At 43.7% G+C, this 20,801-nt stretch overlaps 1 protein-coding gene across 2 annotated transcripts in view; it reads right to left on the bottom strand.

Annotated features, from left to right (window-relative positions):
• The window catches only part of JARID2 (jumonji and AT-rich interaction domain containing 2), a 213,612-nt gene that overhangs the window by 100,824 nt on the left and 91,987 nt on the right, over nt 1–20,801 (bottom strand). For both annotated transcript variants that reach the window (XM_035316744.1, XM_035316743.1), the window contains exon 2: nt 15,691–15,826. In XM_035316744.1, the coding sequence (XP_035172635.1) occupies nt 15,691–15,826 (136 nt within the window). The remainder of the gene's footprint in view (nt 1–15,690; nt 15,827–20,801) is intronic.

Raw genomic sequence — 20,801 nt, 5'->3', positions numbered from 1 at the left:
ATAATCCCAGATTTCATCCACAAATCTCGGTGCCTCGCTGCTAGTAGAGAAAGGCAATTCTTTTCAGGGCAAAACTTTTTCTGGGAGTGAGCCCTTCCCCTCAAGACACTACCCACCCAATGCACCACTGATGTCCTCTCCTTCACCGAGAGCAGCTGCCAGGCACCTTAAAACTCCACAAAACCTTACTTGCCTAAATTAAAGGTGGGAGGAGTGCCCGTCGTGCTCGGGATGCAGAGCTGCTCTGCCGCTCTGCCTCAGCCCCTGTAACCCGTTTGCAGCGTCACTGTCAGGGAGAGGAGGTTCGTGACAGTGACAGTAAAACGTTTAGACCGAGCGCTGCAAACCAGAATCACCAGCGCGATCTGAAAGCCCGACGTGAGCGAACAAATCGTTCTGCCACCCGCGTGCACGGGAGCGATGACACTTCACCTCTGCTTAAGTCCTGGGCCTTCACCTGAGGTAAGGATCCCGGCGCGTCTCCTGCGTGGTGCCAGCAGCAGCGGCAGGGCTGGGAGGACGCTCTCTCTCTACCTGCCGGGCACGGGCGATGGAGAAAACACCTCACGTGCCAAGCAGTTTCCATCTCTATTTCTAGCTCCCTAGACAAGCAGCTTCACCTGACTCTTCCCTCCCTTTTTCGAGACCTGCAGACACACCGTGGGGTGGTGGCTGGGGGAACGAGAGCTGGGGCAGGGAGCCAGAGGCTTGAAAACCTGATGCTGGAGAAAGGGCTTGTGAAAGTTGAGGATACCTCCCGCCACAGCACCTCCCAGAGGATTCGGAGAGATTCCACCACCATGAGATGTTTGGCTGCTAGTAAAAAAGTTTTTTTGCTCAAGGTTTGGGGGCATCAGAAGGGGAAGCAAAACATCAGCTGCTTCTTGACTTAATAGAAACCTTGGAACAACCATCAGCAGACACTTACAATCAAGAGTAGGTGACGCATGCTTAAGAACTGTATCTGAGCAGGAAAAGGAGGTAAAAGTATTATCTAGTAATTTTTAAAGAATACTGATTTTTTTCCCTCAAATTGGGAAACTGAAGTGGGCAAGAATTGGTTGCAAAGAATTTTCCTTCCATCCATTTGCAGTGTCATAATTTATTTGAATAATGATATTCATATTCCTTGAATAATGATTCATAATCAAAAACCAATGCACCTTAGCAGGTTTCTTGTTTGAAGTACAGCATCAAAGAAGCAGAAGTAGGAGGTGCTTCCAACCGGACAGCATAGAAATGCAGGGTGAAAACTGTAAGCGAGCTTTCAAAATAATCCCTGAGAGGTTATATGCGTGCTGCAGTTCCTCAGTGCCTTGCTACAACAAACCACACAAAATTCATTTAGGGCCCAAAGTACACTATTGGAATTCAGAGAAAACCAGCACGACTCTATTTCAAGATGATGTGGCAATACTGAAGGAAAAAGAAGAAAAAGGAAAAAAGGAAAGATAAAAAGGAAAAAAAAAAAAAACCTGAAACTGCAATCCCTCCCTGCATTCACAGTACTCTATAAAATGCCGAGAGACGTATTAAACTGAAACAGTCGAGGCAACAGGAGTCTTCCTGGAGTCAGAACGTCCCCTACCCTGCGTGTCAAGGCATCTCTACCAAGTCAAGCTCAAGTTGCAGGGACTCTTAAATGGCATTAATGCTTAGCACATGCTTAGCACTTTGTGTGTTCCAACTGCTTAAAACCAAAAAGCTCGCACAGCAAACAAACAGGAGAATAACTCTGCATGCCCCAACACAGGATGGGGCCTGCTACAGCAGCCTGCTCGTCCCACCGCGGGTGAAGACGGCGTGTTTTACAACCCCGGCCCCATGCGGTGGGACGAGGCAGAAAGGACGGCGTCAGCCACGCAGCGGGTGCTGGAGCCACCCTCCCGGCAGGGTGATGGAGCAGCCGAGGGAAGGAGCAGGGCCACAGGTACGCCGCTCTGCCTCCTGGCAAAGGAGCCTCCATGGGGCAGGAACCAAAGCCGGGAGCTGGGTAAGCCCACGGCCTGCACCAGGCGCTCAAGGCACCGGCAGCCTCCTCGCGCTCTCCCCTCCTGGCACGCTCGGGCAGCCAGGTCGAGGCTGAGCTCCCAAGTGTAATAGTTTGGTGGTCGCTCTGAGGGGCCATGCAGCAAGCACGACAATAAATGACAACAAAAACATCCTTTTAAATGCATACCCACCAAAAAAAAGTGCACTCTCATTTAATGGAAAAAAAAAAAAAAAGAAAACGTATCACTGGATCCCAAGTGGTGAGCAGGAATATGAGAAGGCAGAGCAGGGTTTTTGTTTTTTCTTGACAGATATACAAAATCAAGAATGGCTTTGGCAGAAGCTGGATAGATAAAAGTGGACCACTTGTAAAGGAATGAGGTGGATTTTTTACTTTTAATTTCTTTCTGAACTTAAAATCTGCCTTAGAGATATTATAGAAAACACTTCCAAGTTTAAAAAAAAAGTCACTGGGGACATGAAGGCCTCATTGTTTTCCCCAAACTTTGGATGTCAACACATCAACACATACACATGCATAAAATCCCTACCTCCCTTCTGAGACATTAAATCCACACAATATCTCTTGGAGAGGGTAAAAAGAAAATGTAGGTCAAGATGTTAAGATAGGGATTGCTTCTGAAAGATGAAAGCGTAAGAGGACTAAGCTTTCATTCCTTATGTTTCTTTGAGATTTCAAAAGGAGTGTTATTTGATAATGGTTCCTTTCAGAAAATTGGAATTTAATATAGCTAATTATAAGTTAGAGAATTAACGTACAGTCAGTGCTCCAACTGAGCTGGTATACCATGCTGGTGCTTTTTACCAGCACGTCCCCAGCGCTTATTATAGATCTTTTCTCCAAATACTAAGGCCAATCTGCTCTCTCATTAGGCCGGATGGCCCAGGAGTTTGTGGGAGGAGGGAAAAAATAGAAATCAATGATCTGCAGGGCTGTAATGCTGAGCCACAGCAAGCAGCCTGGAGTTGTCCTCGCAGCACGGCAAAATGCAGGGACAGACCCCACTTTGAAAGGGAAAAGCACAGAAAGGAGAGGACAAAGAATGGAAAACACAAGTAGCGGGAAGGGAAAAGCACACACAGAAAAGGGAGAACACATTTTCCTGGTTCTGATTAAAAGGGTGGGAAAAGGACAAAACAGAGGCAAACAGAGAGAGGGGAGTACTCCGAATTGTCCACTGTTAACATGGAAGTATTCGAGAATCATTTATCCTACAAGCAATCTTAGATTAAAAATCCTGACCTACATTTCATGGAAACAAAGAGGCATAAATAGCAGTATCCCTCTGAACAGGCATCGGCAGCAGAGGCAGCTACATTTGGGCCAGGAACAGTTTTTCTGCGATTCAGAAGCAAGCCACGCATCGCTGTTTCAGAGCCCAAAATAGGTTTGAGATGCTCTATTTCTGGAGATGGCACAAAATGTGTTCGGCAACATCTGCTGCACATCACTGGCTAGTACGTAAAGTAACACTGCACTTTGCGTAGTCTTAAGCATGCACAGTACTTGAGTGAGTGTTGGGAAGAAGAAATTTGCATCACGGGGAAGGTCTTCAATCAACAAGGTTCTAGCAGCTTTCAGTTTGTTTTTCACCACGGTTTCTGCCCAAAAACTAAGCCAGCAGATTTCCTTCAGTTCTCCAACGGAGGTGTGAGCTCCTGCAGTGAAGTCTCCTTGCCAAGTAAGGCACGAGCTCTGTTTTCAGGTCCCGTTTCTTCCTCCAAACGGTACCTACACTCAGTCATCAGCTGGACGTGGGGAGAAGGGGTGCATTTTCAACTTAATCAGGAAAGATTTCTGATACGTTAGCAGACTAATAAGAGTAAGTCATACTCTTCTTTGGCATGTCCTCACCTGGGTTAGGGCAGGATGTTCCATAGGGAAAAAACCCACGCCCTGGCAGAAGACACCTCTCCTTTCAGAGAGAACAGCACCCATTTTTACAGAAAACAAACAAGCTAAAAGTGCAGCGATGTGCTTCCTATCACACTTAGAGCTTTAGGGAGCTGAAACCTTTGTGACAAGCAGTACTTCTCCATTGCTTTTCAACCTTAGCAAAGAGAAACAGTGCACACGGACAACACTCTCTCCATCAATCTGGTGGAGATCGGTTGCTGTTGCCTGAAGAAGAACCTGCTGAACCTACTGTCAGGAGGGAAAATAGTCACCGGACGAGCTGAAAGCTATTTTCCAAAAAACTTTGGTAAAGTTTTGGAGTCCTTAATCTGCACTGGCTTAATTTGTCCGTGAAGTGGGAGAGCACAAACTGAAGAGCAGTCTGTCCTTCCCAGCAGTCAGCTCCTTTTCAAGTTTCTCTGCAAATTTAGCGGGCAGTTTTCATGAGACTACCCCCGCTGAGTCCAAGATGATTTGAGAAGCTTTAAACAGGGATTTAGTTAGCAGTTACAATGTCGATCCAGCACCATCTCAACATCCAGCTACACCAGCGAAATCCAAGGACTGCAAAACCATCTTCCCATAGACCCCAGCGTTCAAGTTCACAGACAGCATCTTAAATTCCTTTCTCCCCAGCACTTAAGTAGTCTAAGAAAGTCTGCTTTTCAGGCCTTTAGTGGCAGATGCCTGGATCTACAACAGAAAGAGAGTTTTCTGTGCCTTAACTAACGACCTATTTATTCTGTTTTATGAGCGGAGTACTTGTATATAATCCTGTGCTATGCTCTGGATGTTAATCAACCTTCAAGACTTTGCATGCCGGTTTTATTGGAGTGCCTTCCACGCCGCCATAAAGGGAACTTTGTACAAATAGTCCTCCTACAACCTGGGAGAGATCAACTTTGGCTCATGGCTCAAAAAACGTCTCACCAAGAACTCTTACTCTTCAATTCTGGTGTCTCGTTAGTCAGACTCTAAATATTCAAGGACACCACTATACTGTGCAAAAGTAATTTAGGAAAGAGTGCATTTAAATCTACAATTGCAAATGGGCTGTGTTTGTCTACTTATCTAAAACAGCCTTGTCCTTTTCAATTAGAGAAGGTCAGTTCTAGGCAAATGTAAACTGGCATTTGAAGTTCATCTCTGCAGGACAATGAGATAAGGCAAATCTTCTGGGACAGGCTTCCATCTAAATAACACTTGACAAGTAGTCCCTAACCACAGGGACCCCAGTCACAGCTGCACAAATGCCCATCGTCAATTGATTTAAGGGATGGGAAAGAGTAGTGACAACCTTGTTTCAAGAAGATCTGGAATTCACGCCACATTCTAACAACTTCTATCCTTTATTCATAGCTTCCACCTGAAGGCAATCTTTGCTGACCTCCCAAGATGTAGAGGCAGAACGACTAGGTAGAAAGCACTCTGTTTTACGATGCTGGCAAGATTAAAACGTTCTTTGCTTACTATCAAGTAGATCATCACATTGAAGGGAAGTGCTGGGACTCTTCTTGGAACGTTCCAGGATGGATGCACCATAAGAACCAGCAGAAGGGAGGGGAAATTGAGTCCTTCATGCACGCTGTGCAACAGAAATATGCTTCTCCTCACCCCCAACCCGCCCCCATATGCATCAATTTCAAGGCTCTGCACAACCCTACTGCTTCATTCTGCCATATGAGGCCAGAGCATGAGAGCAGGCGTACGGCTCTGAAACAAGATCCCAGCATCACAGCAAGAGAGCAAGGGTCAAGAAAAAACAGACTGGGATGAAATTCCTCTCTTTAGCCCTCTCCATCCACCACACCTGCATCTGAAATGTTTCTGTAAAACCAGGATGCCTTTTCCCAGTGTCCTATTTGAGAGGACATGCTTCTACCGCTGCCCTAACACCCTCTCACTAGCTTTGTGGCAACATTTCCTCTCTGAAGTAGAAAGAAAATTCCCATGTTCTGAAGAAGGGGAAAATTGTACTCCTCCACTTCTATCACTTTTAAACATCTTTCAATCTCTCCATGCACCGCAGGCATGACATAAAAACACTGGGGTGCTTAGCAGAGTAAACAAAGCATCTCTAAACAGAGCTGACCATGAGCACCTTCACCTTTCACAGGTGAGGGATAAGCAAAGGAGGAGAAAAATGTGATTAAATGCTGCTGTAGTCTTCAGGCATTACTCAGAGTGGCTGACAGAGGCCAAATCTTTTGCAGGAAAAGTGTTTTATCTCCTGGCTTCCCAAACTGTACCAGGTCAGCTGAAGAGGTTTCAGGAGTTTGCCAGCTCTGTCTCTCTGTGGGATCCTCAGCAGATTGCTCCAGCTGGGCTCCTTCCAGCTCTTCCCTTTTTCCATTTTAGCATATAGCTTGAATAAAGAAAACAAGATGAAGGCTTTCAAAGATAACGCAGTCTTTCACAAACAGATGCAGAACAAAGCACAGGAAATTCTGAGCAAAGTAAAAAATGAATGTTGTCTGTTCAAGGCTTATCTGGAATGAGTTAGCCTCTTAGTGGACAGATCTGAAACACGCCGACTGCGATTGCAGCGCTCGCTAATGGTCTTGGGAGAGGAGCAAACAGGATGGGTAAAGGTGGAAATTCAACTTCCTTCAGCACTTGGAGCAGGCAAGTCCTTTGGACGTACCAGCGACAACACTTGCGAGTCAAATCTGTGCTCGGCTTGTCACTGTCATCCCCGCCACCTAAGCACACGGCTCGTACATCTGCAGCCATGAATGGACACCCCACTTCAAAGTATTCAAGTCATTTAAATTGAGAAATAAAGGACATCAAAGGCAGATTATTGAAAATGTTTATTCATCTAATCCTGGATACAAAAGCACATTAACTGCCTGTAATAAATCTGTGCTAGTCAGGCACACGCGCGCACACACACACAAAAAAAAGATGAGCAAAAAACGCATGCCCATTTATTACGATGTAGAGCGATCTGCTGTGACTTAACAGTGTACGTGCTAAGCTATATTTATTCTCCGGAAAACACTCACCCACAAACACTGAGAAATATCTGCTGTGTGATCAACGCCTCACCAGCATCGGTTATCGAAAAGCAGCAGCTATTTCAGACTAGTTTCTTGGAGATTTTAACATCAAAAAGATCCCATCAAAACCAAACCAAAATGCAGAGGCATGAGCTCAGGAAGCAGGCTGATATCACAGGTTGTTCTGAGCAGTAAAATGTAGGTGACTAATTCCTGGGTTCTGTTGCTTAAAAAGGAGACTGGTTTTCTAGCTTTTCACAGCAGAAATGCCACGTTCAAGCGTGGTTAGTTCCCAAGCCTACTGAGTTCCCAAAAGGAACTCGGTATCAAGCTGCTGAAGTTCCTGTGCCCAGGAACACAGGCAATGGAGGTGTTTGAGGTCAGGAGTAGGTGCACTGGCAGGTGTGTCGTGCAACTTGGGGGAATACTTATTGTGCCCACCACTAGTTGCAGCCATCTGTCACTAATCTCTACTTTCTCTTTTAAAACCACTTTACTGCCAGCGTTGACATGATAAGGTTTATGGCATGCATGACATCTGCGCTGATTAAACACTGCCTAATGGCCTTAAAACATCCTGCTGGACCAACGCTCACAAACTATTTTCACTCTTTCAGACAGCAAGCCATTTCTAAACCACCCCCCACATCAAGCAAAAGCTGCTGCGGAGGTTATGAGGCCCTTGAAGACTGCAAATGTCTTCTCCCTGACACTCTGGAAGTGCTACACAAAATGCAGTCTTGGACTAATATCACAAAGCTATACGGTAACAATAATTAACAAAAACCTTGTTCAAAGCTAAGCCCAGACAGCCGTGAGCACAGTTTCAGAAAACACATTTCCTTAGCATTGTCCACAGTCAGTGCCCTACGCAGCCCGTGTGTTTGACTGAAACTCCTCTCCACTTGTGACATTATTTCCCACTGCATTGCTATTTTCTTAATAAAATAGAGCATTCTATTTCAATGACTGATTTTTCTTTCCCTGTTGCCTTACTGGTTATATCCCTTGTTGTCCGTCCTTCAAACTGAAAACACTAGTTATTTAGTGCACAGTTTCCTTCTGCCAACCACGAGTAATAGGGTGGCAACGTGAGTACTGAAATTTAAACCCTCTTCACAACAGCAGCTAAGGACTCCAACCTGCAGACCTTTTGTCTCCACTGGAACATTTTAATCGACACTAAAATAATAATAGTGATGAACACTGGGCATTCGACAGACAAAAAAAGCCGAAGTATCTTTCTCCCCACTCCCATGCCTCCAGACAGCTATTGTTCCTAAGCGGAGAAGCGTTTTGGTGGCTTTTTCTGAGCGCACTGCCGCATCGCTGCCTTCATCTCCACTTTGCGTCCAAATTTCACGCAAACAAATTTCTATCCCTTCTGATCCACTGGGCAAATCATACCACAGAACTCCATCATTTACGCTACCTTTAACAGCTGTTTAATTTTGATTTGATTTCTATGCGAGCCACAAGCTGGCTCTTTACCGCCTCTCAGCGCAACTCAGCAGCTGGAGAAAGCTGCCAGCATCACCACTTCTTGTCTCAGCAGACTACCAGCACGCTCTTCACCCACCCCGACCTGCCAGGGTTTGAAGGATAATGCTCTAAAGAGGATCTCTCTGGTTTTCAACCTCCCCATAAAAGTCTAGTCACCTAAAAAAAATAGTTAGAAATTTAAAGTTCCTTATCTGCCAGCCAGGGAAATGGTTGGTTTTGAGTACAAAGCCCTGCATCTCACCAGAGGAAGCACCAAGAGAAACCTAGTTTTCCAGCAACTTGTGTATATTTTGACATAACACTTCTAGAGTCAGCTCGGGTAACACAAGACCCGATGCATATCTTGATACAGATCTGTACGGACTTAACATTAGTCAAAGAAGCCACTTCATGGAAGTTATGTCGTGCTCATTTACAGAACAAGCAAACAAGAAGTGACAAAAGGTCCAAGTTGTGACAGAGCTGCCAATTGTACAAGGTATTTGGGAAAGCGCTGTCCTTTCGGCTGTACATGCCAGACAACAAGATTGCCAGCCTAAATCTGGACCCTGGAATTTTATGGCTGCAGGGAACAGAATAAAGCCGTTTGTTTGTCCACACTCAAGGGTGTTCTCTGTACCGCTGCTACAAACAATAAATCCAAGGCAGCAGTTATGCAGAAATGACCCTGAATCAAGGAAAACAAAATTGCTGTCCCCTGGTTGGGGTTAAGGCAAAGTTTTATTTCACAGGCAGCCCATGCAACGCATTTCACCACTACATCAGGGGTGCCTTTTTTTGCTAGTTTGTTTTTAAAATACCTTAATCTAACTCCTACAACTGCGAAACATTTTTCTCCAATGTTTTACACTGCATCTTTCTTTGCTCCTATTTCTGGCAACTGTGGCCCCTTCCAGCACCAAGGCTGCAGACACAGAAGACAACTGCGCCAGTTCTACGGCTGTGGTTAGAAAAGTGCAAGCTGAACTGCATGCTACCATCAGGTGGGACTAATCCCATCTCTTCCTCCTACAGTATACCTCCTAAGGTATACTGTACCCCCCTTTGCAACAAATGAGGGCTCGGTGCTCATCCAACCTCTTGGTGAACCTGTGTACGCCATTAAAGCTTGAAAGGTAATTTTCCTGGGCTAGTTTTCTGCCACTTTATTATGCTGAACCGACTTCACTGCATGGCCAGACAAGTGGCAGGGACAGTATAAGACAATTGGTGCAAGGAGGAGGACCAACAGCTGTTTGACCCTCAACCACTTCTGATCCCTTTCCTTACCTTACTCATTTTTAGGCCTACAGTAACTCGGTCTCCTGCAGACTACGTATGCTCTTCTGCAGATAATTTGTTGCTTTTTTTTAATTTTCCACTACCTACAATTAAGAATATGCAGGGAGCCAAAATTATTTTTGGAATTACTTCGACTAGAAATACACTCAGGGACAACAGCAACTTTTTTTAGGTAGCAGTGAAATGAAGCTTTAGGAAAATTAATCACGCATTTCCATCGCTTTCCCTATTAGAAAAATATCCACCTCTTATCTTTCAGAGAAAAGGGATGGCGGGTGTCCCACAAGAGAAATTTTTCTGGCAGTCCTGCAAAATATAGAAATTGCAAGTACATGGGAGCACAACTTGGACATAATTGAAGTGCATAGAGATCATGCAGGGTGTGATTTGGCCTACAGAACTTTTATAAGTGGTAATGATGGAAAAGGCAAAAAACGCCTGTGTCAGCTGATGAGCGAACAAGTCCCTGGCAGGCTTGAGAATGAATTCTGCTCTAAAAACAAAGAAAGGAAAAGAGATTTGGAAATTTTCAGTGGAGTCCAACCCCAACATCCTGTTATTTATTTGTTAATCTTTAAATTGACTTGACAGCAAGTACCGAAGTGAAAGTGATGTTGAGTGCCATGACAAATCTGCTCAAATGCTTATTTTCTGAACCTTTTAGTTGAGAACATCTATATTTAATCACAGTTTTAAACTAGCCAAACAGGCTGTTTACTCTGAATGTAAAGGGAAAATATCGCAAGGTTGAAAGAGGTGTTTCTGTTTCTGTAAATGCATTTTAAAAATCCACTTACACTGACAAGGGTCCTTGGCACACTTACAATCTTCTACTAAAGCTTAGGAGGCAGACAGACAGACATTGCCTACTGTCAACAAATGCAATTTCACGTTGCTGATGGAGTAAAAAGCTCCCTAGACAAACGTTAGCGTAAAACCTTCTCCCAATATTTAACTGAAGCTTTCAAAAATATGAGAGATGAAGTTACTATATCTGAATCATCACAACGAAGGAAGAGAGCTACTTCCTTTTTTTTTCCTTTTTTTTTTTTCCTGCACCAGGGAGACAGGAGGAGCGAGGAAGGTGAGGGCACACCTGCAGCAGCCCTTCCCTGAGGACAGATGCGTTTCCATCTGCACACGAAGGAAGAGCGGAGCCGTGCCCTCGGCCTGGAGAAGAGGTGGTCGCCCCTCTGGCAGCTGCTGCCACCCCTACATAATAGGCATTTGGCAAATAACGCACAGCACTGAGCTGAATCACCCAGCTTAGCTGTGTTTAGGCATTTCCACCATCTGTGTTGCAATTTTAATGCCATGCTTGGGGTACTGTCTACAAGGTTTCCCTCTCATATCTTTCCCAGAGTTTTCCCTCTCATATATTCTATTTCCAAGAAGCTCAAGTTTGCCACAAGTTTAACATAGCTGGCATGTTTGGAAATTGCCGTGACACCTTTTGTACAGCAGCACACTATATGCTTGAATAATTCTATTGTTTAGTCTGCTATTTCTCTAGAATTACAAGCCACCTTAATCCAACAGGCAAACTTCTGTGCTTTCTCCATTTATGAAATGCCAACACTTCTGTATCACAAACTTCTTTATCACTAGTTTCTAAAAATAGAACTGAAAATCTATGTCATAAAACTTTGCTTTCTGATACACTCTTTTGAGGGTACTGATTTTATTCTCATGAAAAGAATGCAAGCAATAATTACAGCTTTTATTGCCCCCCTTTTTTTTAAACAGTCTTATTTTTCATTCTAAGCTACGCAAGAAGAAAACTATTTCCCAAGGGAATTAGCTTTCCTCTTAGACAAGGATCTCTGAAAATTGGTTTCACAATTCCAAACACCAATCCCTATTCTTAAAATCTGAACGCAAATGACAGGCAGCAGTAATCAAAATCACTAAAGAGGTCCCTCGGGGTTTTCCAGTCTACGACCTTGTTTCCATAATCAGAGTTTCAGTATCCCATTTAGGGCTACAAAGGGTTTCCTGACAACCTACAGGGACATCTCCTTTGGATTTTATAGCTCCAAGTACTGGAGAAGAATACAGCAAACAACGGCACGCTGTAGGGTGACATTCTATACTCTGTGAATACCTGGAGTCAACATAAACAGGCATGCAGTATATCCACCGATACAACCACCAAAATACACCTGCTCGTCATCTGAAATCCTTCTGCTAGGGCAAGTAACAAAAACACAACCAATCAAAAAGAAAATAAGACTAAAGAAAGTAGAAACCCAGAGTAGGATGGGAAAGTAATGAGCAGCACAAACACGTAAGCAAAAATTGTCATGTGAAAAGTGTATACAAAAAAGGGCAGTACTGGGGAGACCTGCAAACACCCCTTTCTACTCCCCACCATCCTCCCCCCCCAAAAAAACCCTTTATTTCGAATCACATAAGTAATAGGGATTCAGGCACAAACTGATTGTGCAAAACTGCTTTCGGGATAACAGATATCTTTAATTGTGAGGCAGGGACTGCCAAGTTATTATAACACAGTTAATCTCCAAAACTCATTTGAATTCCTCCATTTTGTTTTATTAATTTCAGCAGTCCGCATTATTCTGCATGGAATTTAATTGTCTCTGTGCCACCACTGGGCCATCTTCAAGTCTGCAGAAACTTTAGCACAGAGAAGGCTCCTATTAATGGGTTCACCTCTTAACATTTCAACTGAACTTGCTTTTCACGCTATCAATTTAAAAGGCACCACTATTCCAGCTGCCAAATCATTAACTGTACTACTGTATTCAACAGCTGAAATGCTATTGATAACAATTTTCATGCAAGTTCAACGGTGGCTTGGAGAACACTGGCTAAACAACGGCTGTAGCATGTTTACACGTCAGCCACTCTGAATCCACAAAAACTATTTAAATACACCAGTTGCAAGGGGCTAGTGGATATTTTACCTTCCTCTATTACCAGAGGTCAGTGCTTTCTAAGGAAACAATTACAAATTGCAAGCTTGTAAATAAATATAAGGGGATGACAGTTACAAAACTGGAACAAACAAACTCTCTCTGTGCTACAGATGGTGGCACCAAGATCAAATCGTGCTGAACAGTTGTATTGCAAACCTTGCAGTCCTCTGAGCTCTCAGGAGTACACCAGACTGGTCTCTTCTTCCACCTCCAGCACGGAGTTCAGAGAGTTTGAACCAGGGCCCCTCCTCCTCCTCCTGGAAATGGTTAAATTTACCAGGTACGGGAGGGCGACCTATTCAATTTTCATCAACTGAAGGAGCAATACCCTTTAAAGGTCACTAGGGACAGCAACAGGATTGTGCAGCACAAACCCAAAAATGGATGCAACCTTTAAAAGCTGGGGTAAAGAAGGAGGAAGAGGAGGACATTCGGAGTGATGGTGTTCATCTTCCCAAGAAACATGACGAGCCCTGCTTTCCTGGAAGGGGCTGAACACCTACCTGCTGATGGGAAGCAGCAAACAAATTCCTTGGTTGGTTTTGTTTGTGCACACAACTTTTGCTTTATCTAATAAACTGTCTTTTATTTCAACCCATGAGTTCTTGCATTTTCATGTTTCCAAATCGCTCCCCCATCCCACCTGGGGAGAGTGAGCGAGCGGCTGTGTGGCACTTCGATGCCTACTGGGGTTAAACCACAACAGGAGGCATGAAACACATTTAAATTATTTCAGCAGATTTTTCCCCCCCACAAGAGCAATGGGTGCTGAATATTAACAAAATCTCTCTCTCAATATATATATATACATTTAACTGCAATAGCACCTTTTAGAGTAACACACAAGAAACACTGATTGTGGTCTGCATATTGAACAAAGGACATGTGCAAGGAAATGTTTTTAACTCTAACAGTATAAAATCATGAATATGAAGGCTACCCTTGAAATTACCGCATTTTCCTAAATTTAAAATAGCTTGGTACGTTCTTCAGATGACCTGCTTTTTCCTCTGTCCACAGAGACGTGTGGATTTGAAAATATATGGCTATGTTTTTTTCAAAAGATGTAATGACCAAACTCCATGTTTTAATAGATTTTCTTAATGTCACCACACCGTATCAATCCTCCTCCCTTTTGCAAAGCTTTCTTCTATATAATGACACACTCTTCCAAATATTAGTGGATAAAAAAAGCTTCTGGTCAATGATGTTGAAACAGAGCTGCTCTGAGGCAGGACATTTAACAAATCAATTAACAAACAGAAGGAGTGAAACAGAATATAATTCTAGCTCAAAATAAGTAAATAAGCAAGCAAGCCAAAACCCCCACAGTATTGATCACCTACTTCCGTGAAGAATCAAAAGCACCAAACAATATAATCCTAAATGTGAGAGGCAAGCTCTGAAGATGTGAGCCATGCCATCACCAGAGGAAGCCTGTGGCATATTCCACGTCTGGTACCTGTATCCCCACAGCATTCCCAGCCAACTCACTTTTCATCTAGGCTGCCTTTGGAGAAACTAGACACCATAAAAACCTCAGTCATCCCGTAACCTGGCACACCATCAAAGCCTCCTAACACACAATTACTGTGCTTCACGCCTTTAGACTTTTTCCTTTGACTAAACAAAACCCGCACAATGGAATAAGAAACTTTCCAAGAGAAATTGTGTTTGACAGAAGATCAATGATGCAGAGGTGTTTGAGGAGAAAAAAAAAGCCAGCACTGTTTTGTGTACACCTCCAAGCTTATTAATGGCTTGCTGCTAAAGCTAGATGCCCCTTCCCATCAGATCAGTATTTGATATTATTACTGAACTCAGAAGTCTGAGGTCTTCTTTAATCACATTAAGGAGTTTGCAATTGCTTACGCAATACAGTAACTTTATCATGCTGTCTGCAGTTATTCAGCCATTCCCCCAGGTTTTTGCCTCGTCGGCAATAACACTCAGGAAAAACACGGTGAAATTTGACTCACCATGTCAAAAACACCAGCCACATATAAATATGAATAACCTACCAAGTAAGCACCCAGCTGCTGCTTTAATGCATTAGCACATGTATAATTACACACATGCTTAAAAGGAGCCGCCATAAACTTCCATAAAGAAACAAATAAGCTCTTGTGAGTGAAGAGAGAACCGTAAGCCTACTCAGAAACCTGAATCCTGCTACTCATTGCTTTCAAGGCTCAAGCCAGCATGACAAAGCCTTTTCAAGAAGGGGTCCTATGTCAGTGAGTAAATCTGAAAGAGGCTCACTCTATATTCACCTCTAAGAAACAGGTTTTTTTAAGCAAGATGTAAGGGGAAGGGATGAGAAACAGATGATAATATAATAAACAACAGCAGCAGCAATTGGACAGTGTCAAAGGATTACAGAAATTAAATTAAACTCCTTTAAAGCCCCTATCATCTAAGTTTTTCTGCATTTCCTTATAAAACCTTTTAACTCCCTGAACAGCTAAACTACGGGAAGCCGACGTCCCACTGTGTATGCCCTCAGCCCCCACAAATCTTTTTACACAGGTCCAATGTCACTTCACCTCTGGGCACAGCACAGACCAAGACCACTCCAGAGTTACTGGTGCTGGTTAGCCAGTTCCTTGCACGTAAGTGACACAGAACAGGGAGGTACATTCTGTCCGTCCTCCAAGATAAATTATTCAGACCATTTTCATTTTTCTGCTCACAAATTTTCACTGCATTTGTAAGAAATCAATCACCTTTAAATGGATACCTTGTCTGTTGATGTATTTGGTACATTAGGGAGCAGACAGACCAGAGAAGCCTTCTACCAAACATCTTTGCCCTTGCCCTGGCCTCATGCCCACCACCTACCCTCCACCCTGATCCCTATCTACATCAGTTCACCAGAAACAGAAACACATGGATTGTTCAAACCAGGCATTTTAAGCGCTTCAGAAACACGTTTTGTGTAGTTCAAAAGGGCACAGTGCATGCCAGATGGTACACCGGTCTACTTCCTTGCCACAGCAAAGAACTGCATTTGAAACAACTGAATCCTCGCAGCAATACCAGGGAGGCAGCTTACCGTTCACTGCCTTGAGGCTTCCGCTAATGCCGTCGCCATGTTGCCGCTTCTGTGCGTTCTTGAACTCCTTCAGAGATAAATAAAGGACCTTCCGCACCACCCTCTCCTCTGACCAGGGAATCCCATCGCTGTCGTCCTAAAGATGGAAACAGATCGGAGACGTTAATTGCATGCGTCTGAAAGAACAACAACTAAAAAACAACAAACAGAACCCAAAAACCTAGAGCTAGACAGATTGTTTTTAATTACCAAAAAAAGATAAGCTGAAGAAAAATACTGTGTAACAAAACGCAACCTAAACTCAAGAAGCACTAACACAGAACAGAAACATAACCATTACCATCAAATCAGACCATTAGTCCCTCTAATCCCTTATCCTGCACACAGCAGTGGCTGTCTACCAGGTGTTAGAAAACAGGTGAAAACTCGTTTGTTAAAATTCTTGAAATGAATCCCTCTGCCTTATGGATAAATCTATAACAACCAGGAACTGCTCTTCCAGACAATTAAGGAAAAAAAAAAAGATAAAATTAATTTCAGTGTTGCATAAAACTAAGTTTTGTGAACCAACCTTTTTTATGCCCATTTTGGCCTTGTTTTGTGCCCCTTGGCTTAGGATTTTTGCATACTGATACTACATTATTGGTTCTCTGGTTTAGTGATTTATATTTATTGCAGCATTACAATGTAGTTGATAACAATGAAGTTATTCTGAATTTATCTCAGTGTAAAGCCAAGTGGAATTTGGCCCATGGGGCATATGTTTTCTACTTCATTTTTAGAAGACAAATGCTACATTGTCAAAAAGAATACTAGCGTATGTCATATTTAGTACTTGCTTTAGTTAAAAGATTAATTCCCTGGAAAAGCATTTCCCTAGCGCCTTTAGCATTCAAATAAATTAAGTCAGCAAATTGATATAAAGACAGAAGTGAAGTCAGGTGTGTCTTTTTTTTTTTTTTTTTTTAACCTATAGCACATTTTCATAAGCCCTGTTATTATCATCTCAGGGTTTTTAATATCGTTATTTGAGCATTCTGGTTCTTGAATTCCTCAAAGACTACATCACTGACAAGGAAAAAAAAATATGTTTCCAGGCAGGACTTGTTTAGGTAAGCATACCACAGCACACTGCCACACAGCGCTGGAAAACCACAACACCCACATTAGCTGTCCTCACCAGGCAGCAAAAGAGGTTTACACTGTCCCGTGTGTAAAAGAAGTAACCAACATAACCAATTTTTAAAAAATAACCTTAGTTTAGGGTGCCCATCGATAGCTTTTCATTTGCTCCTCTAGCACGATACTAGCATTCAGCTACTGAACTGTGATCAAAAACATTTTTCCCCCCAGTTGTATGAAAAATTACTTGGCCAAAAAAAAAAAAAAAAGAGAGGACAAAACAATGACTGCAGTGAAAGCAGTTAGCATTCTGGCAACAGGATGTGCGTTTTGCACTAGGGACCAGCTACCACGCTCTGAACAGCACTGAGCTATGCCCAGAGAGCTCTAGTGCTCAGGGATCTCCAGGCCAAGAAAGCAGACTTGGTAACTGAACACCTACAGCAAAGGAAAAAGAAAAAAAAAAAAAAATATCCAGGTAAGCATTTAAAATGGACTAGTAGGACTAGTACATACCACTGTTTTGTCAACAGAGCTGCTTTATACAAACAACTTGCCATTTTGCTGCCAACACAACTTCAGCCCTAACCAGAATGGATAATGGATATGGACGGTCACAGCTTGCTCGATTTTAACAAACGTTGCCCAGGAAGCAATATTTTTGTTACCATAGGCTGGTAGGTACTGAAAGTAAACCAGGAAAGGTTTCCCATCTGCAGAGCCTACCAGCAGGGGCCTAGCTGGCCTTCACACATTTCTCGTTTTGCAACAGATTACGAGGTGACTACTAATTGAATCCTTAAGGAAACTATGCTTGGTTTGGAAATGTGTAAGCATCTGTGGCATTTATTTATCCACGTTATCGACGCAAACCTGAGGACGCCTCTTGCTCCCTTCACGTGTATTTTTAGAAATTCTTTACAGAACAGGCAGCAAACATGAGGACAAGGATTAACCACCCTCCGGCCGTTCACCTGAGGCCCACGTGAGGCACACAGAAAGCCCCAACAAGAGGAACCATTCCCCTCACCGTGTTTTTATGCACTTTAAGCCAGGGAGACAGAAGAAATAGGCTTGTAATTCTCAGATCCGTCTCATGTACACCATGCTAGAAGACATGCCTTTCTCAGCCTCTGCCAACCTGAGGCCTCTCCCCACAAAACACCAGGCCTACCCCAAAATGGGGAAGCCACCAACAACCACTGGTCCTCCACATCTCCAGGAGCATTCCCTAAAGACCTGAAAGCTGCATGAAAACAAGCATCAGGGCTGGCTGCAGCCTTCATTGAGGAGGCAAGGAGACGACCACCACACAAGAGAGACTTCACTAATCTACTTTCAGCCACCTTCTTGAAATACTTCTGTCAACAGCCCGAGGCCATCTCCCTCTCCCCAGATGTATGTGTGAAAGGACAGCATGCGGCTGGCACCTTATTTCTGGAGGGACAACACAACCTCCATGGTGCCAGCTGAAGGGCCCAGCCCTGCGAAGGGCCATGGCGTCACCAGTGATGGCGCAGCCCCCAGGAGATGGGAACAAAGACCTCTTTCGGCAACCCCTGAAGTGATGTAGCAACGTTTCAGTGCTCTCAAGTTGTGGGGCTGCAAAAGCAGGGTGAACCATGTCGGCCTCATCCCCACATCTGTAAGAGCAGCAGTCTCAACACAACTGTTTACAGAGGAGTCTCTCCACATCAGAGCCTCTGCCATCCCAGTTGTGCCGAGGCTGCAGTCTCCATCCTGCCAACGCCGCTTTGTTGTGGGCTTTCCCTGCTCCCATTGCCCGGCCTGAAAAAAGACCTCAAGCTCTCCAACACTGTGTTATCCAAGGTCAGCAAAATAAGGGGCTAAGCCAGTGCCAATGCCCACATTTATGTGGCTCCATATGTAGGAGCAATAAAAATCTTTCACAATCATCGACTGCATCTCCCCTCTAGCATGCAGCACAAAAGCAGCCACAAGCCAGAGAGCAGCTGACTCGGCACCCAGCTGGGCTCTTGCAGAGAAGCAGCTCTGGCTCCCGACACGTTTAACCATAATTACATGGGTCAGATGGCCCCTGCCTTGACACACCACTGAGGGAGAGCCGCAGCGCGCCCCGCTCCGCGCTCCCACAGCCAACTGGAAGAGTTGCCTCACTGCAGCAAAGCGACGCGCGTGCACCCAGAACTGTTCAGAAATACCCTCAAGTAAAAGCCTTGAGGAATTTAATGTATGTAACTTCTCCCCATAAAAAATAACAACAACAACAAAAAACCACCAACCCTCAAAGGGATTGACTTGATCGCCGCCTTTAAACATTTCCACAGGGAGCAGAAATTTGATAATAGATGGCTCTTGAGGCTGACAGAGAGGGGTATAATATCATCCAACTGCTGGAACTCGAATTCAGAAAAAATTAAGTTGGAATTACAGAACAATTTCTTTAACTGTTCAAGTAATTAGACATTGAAACTACTTATGGGGAACCAATGGATTGTCTGTTACTGACTTAGACCCAAAAAAGCACCAAATAGCATCTTAAACAGTATATTCATCACTGCAAGTGCATAGCCTTTGTTGTGCAGAAGGACAGTCTAGATGATTTGTACCTCCTGGTTTGGTAGCAAGATTAGCTGAAGAAAAAAAAAAAGGTAAACCCTAGGGCAGAATTAAAAAACAAAACTGCATCATTTCCTTTAATCTCCTAAAAAAAAAAAAAAAAAATCAGTCATACCACCTTCTCTGTTATGCCATTTCTGGGAAACTGCATGTCGTACATTTATATCTGAATTTCAGCTAGCAGGGCAGCCAAGTGACAGGTCAGCAAGTTCAATACGAGGGGACGGGCACGAGCACAACCTCCACTGACCTACGTGGTATGCTCATGCACAGGACTCCATGCTGTGGATGACAGGGCAGCCCTCTCTGTCCAGCCTGACTGGGAGCTTGCCTCTAGCTCCACAGCTTCAGAGATGATGTATGTAGAACAGCATCTCTACAGACTCCTCATGTGGGAAGAACTCTATGTATCTTTGTGTTTTTACTATACAGGTATTAAAAGGATAAAATACTTAACACATATAATGCTCATGTATTAATACATATATATATACACTAAAATGTAATGTATGTATTAATATATAATACATATATAATTATAGAAATACATATATAAATAACGTTAATCAATATATATAATGTGTGAAATTGAATCTGAAATAGAATTGAAATGTGTACCACCCTGATCTTTCACCCTTCACCTACAGCTCGGCATGTGCTTACTGCAGTGCAGCTGTCTATGTTGTGCACGTGGCCTGCGTGCAGGCTGCCTATTTCTGAAGTTAAACCCCCAAAAAAGACAGGAGAGCCCGGCCTCGTGCCACTTCCCAGGCAGGCGAGGCATCACCCCCAAGCAGCATGCGCTGCAGCGTGCTGCGCTGCTCCGCAACGAGCGTCCTGAGCACACGTATACACATGACTCGAGTTTCTCCATTCATTCATCACCAGGTATCACATTCTTCAGCCTGGCCCAGCCTTGCCTTATGCAAACAGGAGTCACAGTTCACAGGGTAAAAAAGGGCTAGAACAAGGGAGAATGCATTGAGTGCTCAAAGCTATTTGTTTTACTTTATGTAAATACTTTAACAGCAGTGATGGTTTTATTTGAAAAGTCAGGACTTTGTAAGGTACAAAGATACTTATAAGCATGTGTGTTATGACTCAGAGCAGCTGGCATATTTCCAGCTCCCTCTTTGGGTCTTTCCCAAGCACGCATCTCCTGACCCCATTTCTTCATGCCAGGTTGCAGAAAGCAAAACAACAAAACACAAACCCTCTCTTTTTTCTTTTTCCAGCACTGTAGCCAATGCTCAGTTAAAATCACTGTGGCACCCAGTGCCCTAAATGAATATGCTTTCATGGTTCAACAGCCCCCAGAGAGTCTTTCCCGCAGACGTAAGAAGGTCATTTTGAAGCAATGGGAAAAATAAACCACAAGCTTCTACCCT

The sequence above is a fragment of the Oxyura jamaicensis genome, chromosome 2, assembly GCF_011077185.1.
Source record: "Oxyura jamaicensis isolate SHBP4307 breed ruddy duck chromosome 2, BPBGC_Ojam_1.0, whole genome shotgun sequence".
Classification (NCBI taxonomy): Eukaryota; Metazoa; Chordata; class Aves; order Anseriformes; family Anatidae; genus Oxyura; species Oxyura jamaicensis.
This window is presented reverse-complemented; position numbering and strand designations above follow the sequence as displayed.